Source organism: Styela clava, chromosome 1 (genome assembly GCF_964204865.1).
Source record: "Styela clava chromosome 1, kaStyClav1.hap1.2, whole genome shotgun sequence".
Taxonomy (NCBI): domain Eukaryota; kingdom Metazoa; phylum Chordata; class Ascidiacea; order Stolidobranchia; family Styelidae; genus Styela; species Styela clava.
This window is the reverse complement of record NC_135250.1, coordinates 10,221,862-10,236,857: the sequence shown is the minus strand read 5'-3', so window position 1 is coordinate 10,236,857 and position 14,996 is coordinate 10,221,862. Positions and strand designations below refer to the sequence as shown.

Sequence of the window (14,996 nt, the reverse complement as noted above, 5' to 3'; positions counted from 1 at the left end):
ACGCCAGACATACTTAAAACAGCTTTAGAAATGTAGATTACAGGTCACTCACTACACCCGTGTTAGAATTGGTTCATCAACTTTTGGTAGTACTATAGACGAAATTCAGGGATAATCATGATTCATGATAAAATACTGTTCAATATTTTGGACAACTTCAATCTAGACCAGGGATGTCAAACTCGCGGCCCTGGAGAACTTCCAGTGCGGCCCTCGAACGCTAAACAATAATTGTAATAGTATTTTGGAAGTTTTTTTTTATCTAAATGTAAAAGATTTTTCAAACATCTTAAAGTGAAATTGATTATTCACGCAGAAAACAATTTACTAAAAGTAGTTTTGGAAAATTAAATTTTTTTTGTTCACATTTTGACCCAATTAAGAATACACATCAAGCTAGCAAAAGAATACTTGAATAAAACACTTGAGTGATTAATTTGAATGCAAAGTACATGAAGAAGGTGGAATTTTCGAAGACAAATGGGAGTTGCAATATTTCTGCATTTCTCAAAATTCTAAAGCACATTGTTTAATTTGTCATATTTCCACCAGTACAATGAAAAACACAATAAGCTCAGCAGTCAATATGACAAATTCAAAGACCAACTTCGAACAGAAAATTCCCGTGTGTTTGTATATTAATATAATTATACAACGACTTAGTTACTAAAAATCAATATTAATTCAAGCAATCCTATGCCACGCAATGTGGCGCGAAATGTCTTGTCGAAAAAATCTTTCATTTGTTTGTATACTGATCTATACACTTTTTTGCATTACTGGAATTAATTAAACATTCTCAAAGATCCAGATTAACCCATGATCATGTGACCTCGTTAGTTAGAGTTGGTACTATAAAATCATTTCAGCCTGGCCTTAGTATGCTGGTGACACAAAAAAGATGCCAAACGTCAGGACAAATGTAATTTAAGTAAACATTGTGTTTATACTGTAGTATTTTTGTAAATTTTAGGTCCATATATTTAGATTAAGTCATTTTTAGTGTATGTATTATTCTTTCCCTATCCAAAGCTTGTTCAAAAATGATTTTGATGGTTGTACATAGAATTTTATGATTTTTTGTAATAAATACAGTAACTTGCAATAATAGTGGAATGCAAATATTAATATGTAATTGCAGTTGAAATTAAAGAAAATAATAAAACTTAATCCAACTGTTTGATTGCATCACAATATATGTCACAAACTAAAACTACCTTAAAAATATCTTCCAAGTATACATTATCAAAAACTGTTTGCGGCCCTTTTTACGATTTCCAAAATGCGATGCGGTATATTGTATGACTTGTATTGTAATTTGTATTTGCTGTCGGGATGTATTATCCCAATGTGTCAAACTTTTAATTAGTGTGCAATGTGCATATTTTGCTTCCAGGTGACATAAATGTATTGTCTTGTTTATTACCTCAGCTTGGAGTATTGATAAGAAAAAGGTGCCAGTAAATTACGTAAAAATTTTTTTTAACTCTTTGTTATGATCAGAATTCACAATTAATAGGAAATATAAACATCCAACAATCAATGAGAACTATATGCAAAATTCCTCAGATTAAATTTTTCTTCTGAAATCGGAGGAAGGCAAAACATATGTGTAGTTTCCATTCACACAAGTCTTTCAAGAAGACTTGCTCGAGCCAAACTAAACGAGCATCATCAGGTGATCGGTAAGGCTGCAAGTTGAATTTAGACCTGCAACCTCCTGCATAGAAGATAATATTTATTAGTGGGCTATGAGCTAAATTCCTAAATTAAGACACAAACCTATCTACGAGGCAATATGTACTATCAATGTTACATACGATAAACTGAATATTTAATATGTCTATTAAATTCACCTACTAAAGCAAGTTCGATAGGTGCAAACTTTGTGTTATGGATAGGGCTGGGAATTTCAGGGAAAACACTTCAACTGTTAACCGGGTAAAATTAACCGGTTAACCGCCGCGTGACGTTTGACGTAATAATTTATAATTTTAGCTTGTTACGTCACAATGCTTATAAATAAATTTTGCGTGTTCTTATCCCGGTATCGCTTATTAAAATTATTCACGAATCGAGATAGTTTCATGATTGCTCTGCTGTAAGAGATAGCGTGGTTCGGGCGTGTGGAAGTATTTTAGAAAACCTGATTCCGTTGTTAATAATCGTCCTTTATGTGACAAATTATCAGTGTTCGATGTGCAAATTTTACTTCGATATATATATCATATAAAGAAAAACGGCATCAACTGCCCACTTGTTGTATGACATTGAATGATTGAATATCCGATTTTGCAATGAAATCGCAAACAATATATTTCGAAACCGACCGAAAACTGATTCTGAATTCATCATTGTCAAATTTCCATATTCAGCAATCTTGGTACTTCCATTATTTTTCACATTTATTGTGTACTTACCCACACAGTTAGTAATATTCTTTTGAATTAAATGCCACAAGAGATAAATTTGCGATGACGTAATCATATTTGAAGAAATTGTGCGGTATGAAGATGATTTGTACCTGAGATGTCAGTTAACGGTTAATATAAATCGTAACCGTTAACCATCTGAAATCGGTTAACCGGTTAACCATTCCAAGCCCTAGTTATGGAATCTTATCGCAGCACCGTTAAGAGAAGTATAAACAGTTTTGCTGTTTTGTGTGACATCCTCTTTAAATGAAATTTCAATGTTTAAGTGCAAACATTAAAATTAGTAACTTTGTCATTATCTGCAAAATGCTCCACTAAAATCTTCACACTATCGCGTTTGTGATTTTCTCTGATAAAAAAAAAACGTTTATGATGACCAGAATTACTCTTTACAGCTAGCTTGTCCGCCATTCCAGCTTTCAAAGTGAGCAAAACCTTTTTAGATATCATGATTATTTTCATTCGTTACAGGCGCAGAAAGGCAGGTAATACACGTAAAGAAGGCGCCGAGTAGCAAAAGCGAACGGAAAACGGTCGCGAAAGGCGACGAGAACTATGTGCATTGGAGCGTATCATGAAATACAATCTTTCGCCTGTAGTCTTATAGACTGACGTCGGAGTTGCCTATCATGTTGTTTAATGTCATTGACTCGACTCACTGCGTTATAGTTGAGGAGAAAAGCTATTTACATATGTACACTTTGTGTCCTAAATTATAAAATGAACGACCATGCTGTTATGTATTAATCGGGCGCCTCAATTTGCACTTCAAGCCTTCGACCCACTGCTATACCCACGGTTGACAGTCGATGCCAATTTGACCAGACTTGAAAACTTTGTAATTATTTCTCGATACGCGCCGTTGCGTATCACTTCCTGCCGCAGACTAAATAGTGTGTGTGCGTACGACGCTGTCTTGGTCTTCGGTTTAGTTTGGCCTGAAAAGAAGTACAACTGCTTTTGATTTGTTCAATTCACCCGCAGTCAGATTTAAAGAAAATTCAACGCTGAGAGAACTTAACCCACGTTTATATGTGAAGAATAAGAAGATTCGAAAATTTGAGATGGAACACAGCTAAAACACATGTGAGAGGACGCTACGCTATGTGAGAGGATTGATTGTCGCGTAGATTGTTTCAAAAGGCAAGTAGTGCTTCGATTCAATGTAGCATCGTTATGTAGGTAGTAGAAGTTTTGCCCAATATGATGAACATGTTTACTTTGTGAATGAAATAGCCGAATAAAAGTTATAATATATATAGCCTAACCGTCGAAATGGGTCGCGCACGCGTTCAGTGTACCGGAATTAGATAGTTCAATTAACTAACAGACTTCGAGATGCGTGTATGAGCGAGCGCAAGGCCAATCGCAGCATACAGTTATAGCAGTATTGTCAGCAAGAGTTCTTCGGATACAGTTTCATGTCGTTTGAGTGAATAGATTAAGGAAATTGTAGATTAAGGAAATTGTTAAGTTAAAACCGTCGCAGGTAGATGTTTTGATTTTTTACATCGGAAGAATATAGGCTACGGTAAACCTACTGTATGTACAAATATTTCCATCAATCCAATGTTAAGTCTATTTTTATTCAACGGAATTTTGATAATTGTACTAAAATGCCATATGTGAAGTTTCTGTTTCAAAAACCTGAGAATAGCATAGCGGGAGTAAATCAAGAAAGCGTTATCTCACCATATACCCACAGTGCCCGCGGACTCGGCATGTTCGCCCGCGGCACTGGGACTATTTTCGATAATTTTCCGGGTTACACACTAGACGGGTAAATATTGGGTACAGTACGCTATCATCCCAAGATAGACAAATTAAAGTCACTATTCACCAGTGTTTCTTTTTGCTTATAAAATTAGCATTATATTATACAAATATAGTGCATAGATGATGGATGACGAAGACGATGAAAAAACTTGTGCTATATGTTTTGAGGAGAGGAATGATATAAGGATGTTACCATGTTGGCACGTTGCTTGCTTGAAGTGTATAATGGGTATGACACAAAACGGAAAAATTAGGTATTTATTATTAGCTATTTACAATAACAAACATTTCCCTCTTCAAGCGTCCTAGTTTACCATATTTAATTTTACCATTTCATACATTCATTCAATATGAAGTGATATGATTATTTTATAGTTATTACACAGCGTAAAGAATTTCCTCATCGTGATTTTCGATACTCGAAAAAGGTGACAATTCTGTTATCGGTAACCAATTTCGATTATTCAAAATGCAAAATAAATCCGAATATCAAAATAGTAATATATTCGCCTTGCCAATTAGGTATCTTATGAATGGCATAAAGATTTGTGATTTTTAATAAAGTATTTCTTCAGAGCTGTGAGCTGTCATGCCTGTCGACAACCTTGTTTATTTGAGAATATCCGGAGTCTTCCCCGACCGGTAAGATGTCAAAAATGCAAACTATTTCTCAAAAGTCCAAGAAAGTTTTCTTGTTGTTCGAGATTATACTGCTTCAGTTGCATCGAAACGATTCAGTCTCCTGAATTGTAAGTATATAACTTTTCCTTGGTGACTGCCTGACTTTTTGGTTCTAGTGATTTCATTAAGTGTTTAAGTGATTACTTCTTCAGAGGAATGTGTTATGTCATCCTTGTTAAAATTTCAATCTTGACAGTCTTTGTGAAATTGTGTTCACAATTATATTTCACAGCAAAGTCCGTTGCCCAGCTAATTGTAGCAAAAAACTTCATCGGGTCGAAACGTTGCAGCTCGCAAGAATTTGCAGTCTGTGCTTTCGAATGCACACAGAAAACGATGTCAAATGTGGACATTCATTCTGTGGCAAATGTCAAAGAAGGTTAAACGCCCAGAGACGGTAATTGTAATATATTATGCTTTTTCAACAAAGTCGTGAAGCAAACACATTGTAGCATACGATCTTATTCTATTGCTGAAAGACCAAATGAGTAGCAATATCGGCCAAAACAAAAAATAATTTAATCGAATCTAGCGAAATCGCGGTCAAGCTTCTTCAGAAGTTTGGTTCGGAATATTTTTTTTCATGCAGGGAATGTCCATTGTGCCTAGCCGTTAAAAATCCTTTTCCGGCTCCAATCAATCCAATTCAACCAAATCAAGAACACGTTTCTGCTTCGCTGGAAAGTTTGAACAATGAAGGGGTGGTTGATAGCCGGCAAACTGATATATCTGAAATCACAATCTTCTCGGCGATGCAAAGTATACGTTCGTGGCAACAGGGTAACACCACAAGACCCACTTCCCATCGACGTAGCGCACGGTCTCAGCAACAACAACAGCAGCAGCAAGAGCTTCCGCAATACACTAATGTAAGTATATTGCTATGTGATTTTTTTAAATGCGACTTCAATAATTTTTAACCTATTTTTAAATTAGGTAAGCAATATGCCGGTCTCCAAAGATTTCTGTTTTTCTGAAAGAAGTAACATACTAACTTCTATATTAGTCTGCATCTTTGGTTGACTGCTTTTCTGAAGCCTCGTTATTCGAAAAATGAGGAATATCTCAGGAACAATTACTACTAAAAACTGCGTTAAACCGGAGTTAGAATTCGCTGTTTTACTCCTATTCGATACTAAATTTTTGCACATTTAAACGTATCGTATTGTCACTGTAAGTAGTATGGGCAGTGTACGTAGTATGGTCAGTGTCAGTATAATACCTAATCAAGCAAAATAATAACGCACTCTTTGTACTTTTCCAGAAAGAATTCATGATCGACCTTCCGAAGGGAGGAATATTCCTAATAACCTTAGTTATGATGATTTATTATCAAGGCCTTGGTTTCTTGATTTGGATCGTTTGCGGAAGTATTTTGTATCTGTCGAATCCCACAGCTGTTTTTACTACAAATATTTGTATTGCACTATGGATATTAGCTTGGATCGTTTCATTCTATAGCTGTTTTGGATTAACCGTTTTTATTGATGTAATCTACACAGGAATTTCATATTTGATTCAAAAAATAACGAAATTTTTCATTAGGGACGAATTTTTTGAACAATTAGTATCAAAATTCAAGCTCGGTGTTTATTTTTTTATTCTTTGGTGGTATTTTCCTCCTATTATTCTGCATAGAAATATGCTAGGCTCTCTTGCCCCAATATTAGCTGATAAAGTAAAAATACGTGAATTAGAGATTTTAGGTCTCCTCGATAGGTAATCTTATGTTAATTTTATGTGTTGCATACTGGAACTTGTTACCATAATATATGAATGTGCGTGGCATCTTACAATTAGTTTGTTGAGTATGAGCCATTTCACAATCGTAAATATTTAGAGGTTTCCATGCACACGATAATATAATACTACTTGTGTAGTATTGTCTATAATGGCATTTCTGCACACCATATGCGTAAAAGAGAGAGAAAAACAATGTTAAAAAAGGAACAATAGACCGACCTTTGATCCCAAAAATATGCTTCCTATATTTTACCATTGCAAAATTTTCGGGGCTATTTTAAGAGTGCTTTTGCGAGTTAGCGCCTGTAAAATGGGGTATGTGTTTCAAACCATCATTATGATTCATCGCATACAACAATCTGTTTTTAAAAGTACCGGTAAAGAATTTCAGCCTAGTCTATTACAGCTATTTCTACACTATTTTTTTATTACTGCAATTAAATTAAAATCGCTAGGAAGACAGAGTGAGCATTGGAATATCTGATTTTTATTTAAGTTTCTGAAACACAACTGAAAACTAACGAATAGAATTAACGAAGAGAGAACGCGAAAATGAGGTAATGTTTACGACCACGCTTGAAAATCTGTCTGAGCAATGACATTTAATGTCATTGGTCAGAGCGGATGCGAAAAGGGAGCATTGTTACGTCACTTTTTGCATCTTGCTGATTGGCCAATGTCACGAAGTAAACAACGAAGTCGATGTTCGGGGAAAGGTCCATAGTACCGATTTTTATAGAAATACAGTGCAGTGAATATTTAAACATTGAATCGTGTTGGTCAGTATGCAAGACCTTTACAGGTCACCGAGGCTCCTGACCATTTTATTTACGCTGTGATCAAACTGTCAGTATTAGTCCAGCGGATAAGACCTCAAATATGATAGAATTGTGCACTTTTGGATGCAAGCATGAAACTTGGCACACATGTACAGTAGCATCTTCTGATTATAATTTTGGATATGGTGTCATCCAAAAAAATACCTCGTTGCCATGGAAACGAGGCATCATCCGTAATGCTATCCAAGGATAAGAAACAATATTTTAGGAAAGGATATTTTTAAGAAGTAAACCGATGTGTATTTAAGAAGTAGGGAATATGATAAAAAGTGGATTTTGACAATTGCCCTTGATAACAGAATACCTGGTTACCATGGAAACGAGGTATCGTTATCGACCAAACACGATCATTAGTCGCACAACCTGAACGCTGACCGGAACACAAATACTACGTTCATGTTGTGCGCCACCTTGGTGCACATACTTTCTATGTACATGCATATTATAGTTGATCAACATGATATCCCAGCCAAACTACGCTTGGAAAAATTACCGTGTTTTCACGCATCGACTGCACCGAATTAACAATAAATTTTACATAATCAATTGTAAATCCTTTGTTTATTGAATAAACAGATTGGTACTGATTTCACCTCGCTCGTTACAAACTTGGGTTTGTTTTGGAGCAATTCCTATTGTGATAGACGGTTCCATTATCTTTGAACCCGCGTACATTTGAACCCGTACATCTGAACCCGTAATTTGAACCCAGAACAATTGCACCTGTATACTATTGCATCTATGGACATTTGCACCTACGGACATTTGAACCCATACATTTCCACCCATGGATTTTAGCACCCGCATATAGATTGAACCCGCGGACATTTGAACCCGTGTACACTTGCACCCGTGTACATTTGAACCCATGTACATTTGCACCCGCGGACATTTGAACCCGTGTACGTTTGCACCCGCGGACATTTGAACCCATGTACATTTGAACCCACGAACATTTGCACCCTGGACATTTGCACCCGCGGACATTTGAACCCATGTACATTTGAACCCACGAACATTTGCACCCTGGACATTTGCACCCGCGGACATTTGAACCCATGTACATTTGAACCCACGAACATTTGCACCCGTGGACATTTGAACCCATGTATATTTCCACCCACAGACATTTGAACCCACGTATATTTGAACCCGCGTACATTTGAACCCACGGACATTTGAACCCGCGTATGTTTGAACCAACGTATATTATATTTGAACCCGCGTACATTTGAACCCGCGTACATTTGAACCCAGGTACATTTTCACAAAAAATGTTTGCCCCAACGGCAATTTCCAGTCGCAAATAATTTTCATGTTACAGGCGCAAGCTCAATATTCTAAATTTCAACACTGTTTCACCTGTAGTTAGTTTTGGTGTATATGCATTTACCCGCTTCTACGAAGCAAGCATTTTTGAGTGTCATTGTAGTCCGAGGGATAAACGCCTCTTAACGATATAAACAACATTGTTCTGCCGAGGTCTTTTTTCTTTTGCTGTTTTTTTTTTACATTGACATTTGTAAATCCTTATCTCATTCGTTAGTCGCGATCTCCAAAACAGACGATGACCTAGAAAACGATATTTCGTTGAAATACCTGAAACCAGGGCTAATACGGAACAAATATCTCACAGATCAATGAAGTCTCAAATGAGGGTCTTACTAAAACTAGCTTTACAGTAATATTTTTAGTGGTCAAATCCTATAAATTTGTTCTGAAATTATTGCACCGAAAACGCCTACTATGATATCCCGCCCAGCATGAGATTTGGGAGCTCTGTGGCCACTTCATGTTTTCTTGCTAGCATGTTTACAAAATTGTTATATGTATGCATACACGACCACGCTTTACTGTTGAAAATGAGTGTTGTCTCAAATCAGGTTCTGCCATTTTTCCTAAAATCAATCTATAAATTGAATACTATTGTCTGTATATAAATAAATAAACGCACAGATTCTTCGTTTCTAAGAAAATATGAAATTAAGATAATGAAACTATGCCATTTTTGTAACAACATGTTCATAGCCAAATGCCAGTTTTATTGAAGTATTGTTTCATTAGAATGTCAGATCAAAACTATACATAGAAATCGTAAGTCATGTAAATATGTTGAATATTCGAAAGTGAAGAAGTTTTAAAATCATTATCGTGGCCAAAAATGGTTTTTGCTGTTAACACTATTTAACGTAAATCGAACATATTCAGCCTATAGGGCTGTTAAATATGATATTGCAATTTACAAACGACGTCATAGGTTACGGATTACATTTATTTTAACACTCACAAATTTGTGTCGACTGGGCGATCAATTTTGAGATAGAGTAGCTATGGACGTTTTACAAAATAGGAATTTATCAATTATGATACAATAGTTAAACAACAAATCAAAATAATGACGATAAGCGAAATTTTACGATATCACGATCAAAGTCCAAATCAAATAGACTGCATTTGAGCTATTGAGTGGAGATACCTCAGCTTGTCGGTTTCAGTCCCATATGAAAAAACTTTAACTGACAACCTAACAGCAAGTTGTACATACTTTGATCTTTGGTGGGCCGTAACTACTACATGAGCATTTGCGCAGTCAGTTTGTGGACCGCAATGTCTTTTCGTAGGCCATTCAGCAAACCTCATATACTCGGATGTTTGCATCGGAACATTCCTTGTAAGGCGTTGTGAAATCCTTCCACAGCGTTTGTTGTTCTTGGGGCCGAAGGCATCATTTCAATCTCTTCGGCATAGTTCCACAATCGAGGGGGAAATCTTGCTTCTATTGGACGTGAACCCACTTGAGGTCCACGAATGTAGGTAGATTCAAAATATTGCAAACGTTGATTGCATTCGGGCGAATCTTCGAAGGTGTCGCAAAGCAAGGTGAAGACTTCGGCAACCTCGTTAATGGGAACAAAGGCCAGAGCTGCCAAACTTCTAATTTTCAGATTGAAAGAGGGTAAACATTCAAACTTCTCTTTTAATCCGATAGAACCAACTTTTCGAATTATAGCTTGTGACAGGTGAAAATAACATCCTTTAATATCGGCCAGAGGAAATTGTGCATGGAATGCATTGATAGCTGCTATTTCAAAATCAACAATGAATTTGGTGGGGTTAGCATTTGGGAAAATGATTTTCAACACTTCCAACATCTGAACGTATGTTTCTTGTCGCTTGTATCGTAATAGGAAAAATATGCATGGTGAATAGGATGCGCCCACTTTACAGTGAATTGTATACAACTGGAAGAAAATATCGGGCACCACATCAAATGTATGTGTTACTATCTAGATGTGCAAGTAGTGATCGATCTCCAATGGCCATTATCCGATGACGATTCTCCGGGCCAGTGTCATGCAAAATGATATCTAAATATTCGCTCGGAATATCAAAGCTTGCACTTGTAGGATTCGTACGTGAACAATTTTTCTGTCGCCTTACTCTGCGTATATTGGCCTCCAGAGTGGCTGGCGAGCGCATTAGTACATCTGTTGATCTATTATTCAATACTTCACCTAAAATATATTTTGTCGATGTATTTGATGGTGTTGATTCTGCTTCTTTTAATGTTGCACGGATGATCCCAACTTCAGTCTTAATGCTGTCGCCAGAATGACTGTGATATCCTAGTTCTTTTATTACATTTTCACCGATCGTAACAACAGTCGATTTACATCGAAATTTCCTAAACTGACGGCAGCGCCAATGAGTAGCATCTGAAACCCGATCATTTCGCTTACAATATTCGTGGCCTTTGTAAGTCAGTAAGTCGTTTCCTCTTGTGGTCTTGGAAAATGTAGGCGCCATGTTTCCAACTTATTTTCGCAAAGGGCAGAAGGGACTTGTCATCTTCGCAGCTGCAACGTCCTGAAGAAACAGTTTGGAATTGTCTGCGAGGAAAAAAGGGCATTGATGCGAGGAAAAACTTTGCGCGGGATCGAACTATCCGCGAGGGAAAAAGGGCATTGATGCGAGGAAAAACTTTGCGCGGGATCGAACTAACACATCAATTAAAATCCTTGCTCGCGCTCTTCAAGAGTCGTCGACCGTTCAAAGCACAAATCATACTCCCCAATTTTGGCTCGCATTCTACAGCCTTCGAGTATATAATCGAGAATTCCATGGTGTTTTCGCAACGTATGCATTTGGAGAAAGAATCCTAAGTGTACCTTCCAATCCTATATACCAGGGGTGGCCAACACGTCGATCGCGATCGACCGGTCGATCGCCACGTCTCGAGTAGTCGATCGCGTCTGATGTTGAGTAAATTTAATAACATACCCCAAAAAATTGCCCTGAACCAATTTCATACAGCGTCTGTTGTGTGCTTTAAAACAGAAAGAATATAGTACTGTACATGCGCAAGATACGATATACACATGCATTAATTGGATATGGACAAGCCCGATGAAGCATATTATTATGTGACCCATGCAAGTTTCACTACTGCTAAGTTTTAGGAATGAGCGTATACTGAATACCATCTGTCGTGACTGACCAGCGATCCTCCAACAATTTCTGCACTGTGCGAAAGTTATTGTCTCACTCCAGGAGTAGTGCAATAAATTTTATTCGCACCGGTAGCAGTGGCAACAGAATGCCCAATTTATTCTCTAATTCCAAGCGACCAAAGAATCGGACTTGAAGAAAATTGTAAATTAGATACTAAAGTCTGAAATATATTATTTATGGCTTGAGAATATTATTTATTCGCTGGTTAGGTAATACATGGATACTTTTGAAGGCTTTTTGAGGAATTGAAAACACTTACGACTAAAAATGGGACAGACCCTAGATCTGAATAGTATGCTTTGAAAAAATCTAAAATAAAGGATGAAACATTTACTCAATTACATAATCAAATTGAATGGGGCATGAAGATGCAAATTTTTGTGGTAATTTCATTGAGAATGCGACCGCAAAGCCGAGCTTATTGGCAGCGATGGAATTTTTGTATGCGTATTCAGTATTCATTCATTTTTGTTTATGATCAGTGACCTTATTACCGATCAGTCGATCGCGAGCTTTTTTGAAGAATTTAGTCGATCGCGGTTGAAAGCAGGTTGGCCACCCCTGCTATATACTATAGTACAGGGATGGCGAACCTTTTTCAATGAATGGGTCAAAAACTATATTTTTTTTCGAGGAAGAGAGGAGAGTGGGTCACAGATATTTAATCAATGTTTGTATCTATAAGGAACTGAAACAAGTTTGATAAGTTTCTGTTGGTGTTGGTGTAGTTTTGGGCTTCACTTATGCAGCACTATCAGGGACTTTTTATGGCACTCGATTTTATGAAAGTAGAGTACGAAAACACGCATATGAATTACGTTTATGATGACGCGGCAAATTATTTTATGGTTACAAAAAGTTTGAAGAAAATTCCACTCCAATAGTGATATTTTTCGACCAGCTTTCAATCACCTTAAAGGCGCTTAGGGCCTCCGCGAGCTATTCGTTTACTTGAAAACTGTCCTCGACCCACTGCCCTATCTCCCCCAACCTCCCTATTCTCGACCCACTACGCTATTTCCCTATCTGCCCAACTTTTCCATCCCCGACCCACTGACCCATTTCCCCATCCTCGAACCACCACTCTACCTCCCTAAACCGTTCTCTTCTCGACCTACTCTCCCTCAGCTTAACTATCCTCGACCCACCGCCCTATCTGCCACAACTTACCTATTTCTAACCTACGCTGCTATACTATTCAGTACCTGACCTAACGGCGCTTTATTCACGATCCGATCGCCACACTGAACTTAACTATCTTGCGACCAACTTCCATGGGTTATACTGGTCGTGTATGCCAATGAGATGATTCAATCGTACGTCGACAAAACATAATGAACAGCATTCGTATATGTAGGCTGAAATCTCAAATATAAAACAATAACCTTAATTGGCAGTTTAAAAATATTTTACTAATTGGGCTACTGATGTTTTTTTGTTGGGAATAACAGTTTACTAAATTCTAACAGGCCGTTTTATGCCCTTAATAATTGGCCATGCCGTGAGTCTTGTTACAATATGATGCTGATCCGTGTAAAGTATTTTTCCTCAACATTTTATAGTAAAAACGTTGCCAAAGATTACGTACAAACTGCGTCCTTTGCAACTTCATTAAGTTGCAGATAAGATAAGCTCATTTTTGGGACTATACGCTGAATTAAAGTGCAGTTGGAAACGCTAGCTACGACAAAACATTTCATGGCTTAAAAATCATTTGGAAGGGATTACACTCACTGAGCGACTTATATTTTTGACTATTTTTGACTTTTCAGCCTTCTCATTCACGTAAAAAAGTTGTATATAGAACAGAACATTCGTTGAAAAAGACCAAGCGTGCAAATATTTGATTACTTTCTCATCGTTTTGCCTTGCATGGAAATACAGGCGACATTGAATGAGTTTCTGAAAAGGTATCAAATGAACTGTTAAAAAAATTTTCGATTCCGAGCCCGATGCCATCAGTAGCCTAATTAGTAGCACATTTTTAAGCCACTAATTATGGTTATTGATTACCAATTGAGATTCCAGTCTACATTTACGAATGCCGTCAATCATGTTTTGTCGACGTACGATTGAATCATCTCATTGGCATACTTGATCAGTATAACACATGGAAGTTGGTCGCGAGATGGTAGAGTTCATTTTGACGATCGAGTCGTGATTGTAGCGCCGTTTGGTTAGGTACTGAGGGGTATAGCGTCGTGGGTCGAAGATGAGGAAGTTGAGGAAGGTCGGACAGAGGATCGAAGGTGGTAAGTCTGAGGCAGATAGTGCAGTGGATCGAGGATAGAAAAGTTGCGGGGGAAAGGAAGGTTGAGGGAGATAGGGCGGTGGGGCGAGGATAGGGAGGTGGGTGGAGCAGTTGGCCGAGGCGAGGGAGACCGCGCAGCGGATCGAGAATAGGAAAGTGGAGGGAGATAGGGCAGTGGGTCAAGGATTTGAGTTGGGATTAAATTCCTATTAGACTTGCTTATGGGCTCAGTTGTGTAAAGTAAAGCATAAATCGGTAAAATTTAGAAGAAAAAAATTGAACGTTGAATAATATTTTCGTGAATACCCTTGTTTTATCTGTTAAATGATGTCATGTGATATTTTTTCCATATTTGGTATTCTGAATTTTCAACACTGGGTCGCTGTGACACTGTCAAACTGTCCTTTGGTATCCTATTGACGTGTGCAGTGGTTGGTTTTTGGTTGAATTCTGGCCATGAGTGTCTGTGGGAGTGCACCCGGTCTCCGGTGGGTTACCAGGGATGGGGATTTGTTGGATGTTTTTATGCTAGACAGTAGGTTAATATTATTGGACACATAGTGAACATAGCGATCGTTTTGTTGTCGGACACCTAGTGGACATAGCGATTGTTTCAATATTATGTTGTTGTTGTTCTTTGACACTTTTGGACACCTAGTGAAAAACCTGAAAAGTCGCTTTTCTCTTTGATTACTGGACCAATTGCCCGGAAATTTTCAGTGGTTACAACTGTATTTGTTAATTTTGATAAGAGCAAAT

The 14,996-nt window shown here is 37.5% G+C and overlaps 1 protein-coding gene across 2 annotated transcripts; it reads left to right on the top strand.

Annotated features, from left to right (window-relative positions):
- Positions 1 to 3,347: 3,347 nt before the first annotated feature.
- LOC120348478 (uncharacterized) lies at positions 3,348 to 7,112 on the top strand. Of its 2 annotated transcripts, XM_039418602.2 has the most exons (6): positions 3,348 to 3,578; positions 4,325 to 4,465; positions 4,787 to 4,960; positions 5,125 to 5,289; positions 5,482 to 5,761; positions 6,157 to 7,112. In XM_039418602.2, exons 2-6 carry the CDS (start codon positions 4,332 to 4,334, stop codon positions 6,613 to 6,615), a joined length of 1,212 nt encoding a protein of 403 aa, XP_039274536.2. In that variant the 5' UTR covers positions 3,348 to 3,578; positions 4,325 to 4,331; the 3' UTR covers positions 6,616 to 7,112. The 2 variants fall into 2 exon arrangements, with proteins under 2 accessions (XP_039274536.2, XP_077974391.1); XM_078118265.1 differs by lacking the exon at positions 3,348 to 3,578 and having other exon boundaries at positions 4,306 to 4,465.
- Positions 7,113 to 14,996: the final 7,884 nt, after the last annotated feature.

Bases quoted from the DNA above. Each gene is read 5' to 3' on its own strand.
- LOC120348478 (XM_039418602.2), top strand. From the start codon at position 4,332: ATGATGGATGACGAAGACGATGAAAAAACTTGTGCTATATGTTTTGAG. The intron at 4,466-4,786 runs GTATTTATTATT...GTATTTCTTCAG, and splicing joins ACACAAAACGGAAAAATTAG to AGCTGTGAGCTGTCATGCCT. The intron at 5,290-5,481 runs GTAATTGTAATA...TTTTTCATGCAG, and splicing joins AGGTTAAACGCCCAGAGACG to GGAATGTCCATTGTGCCTAG.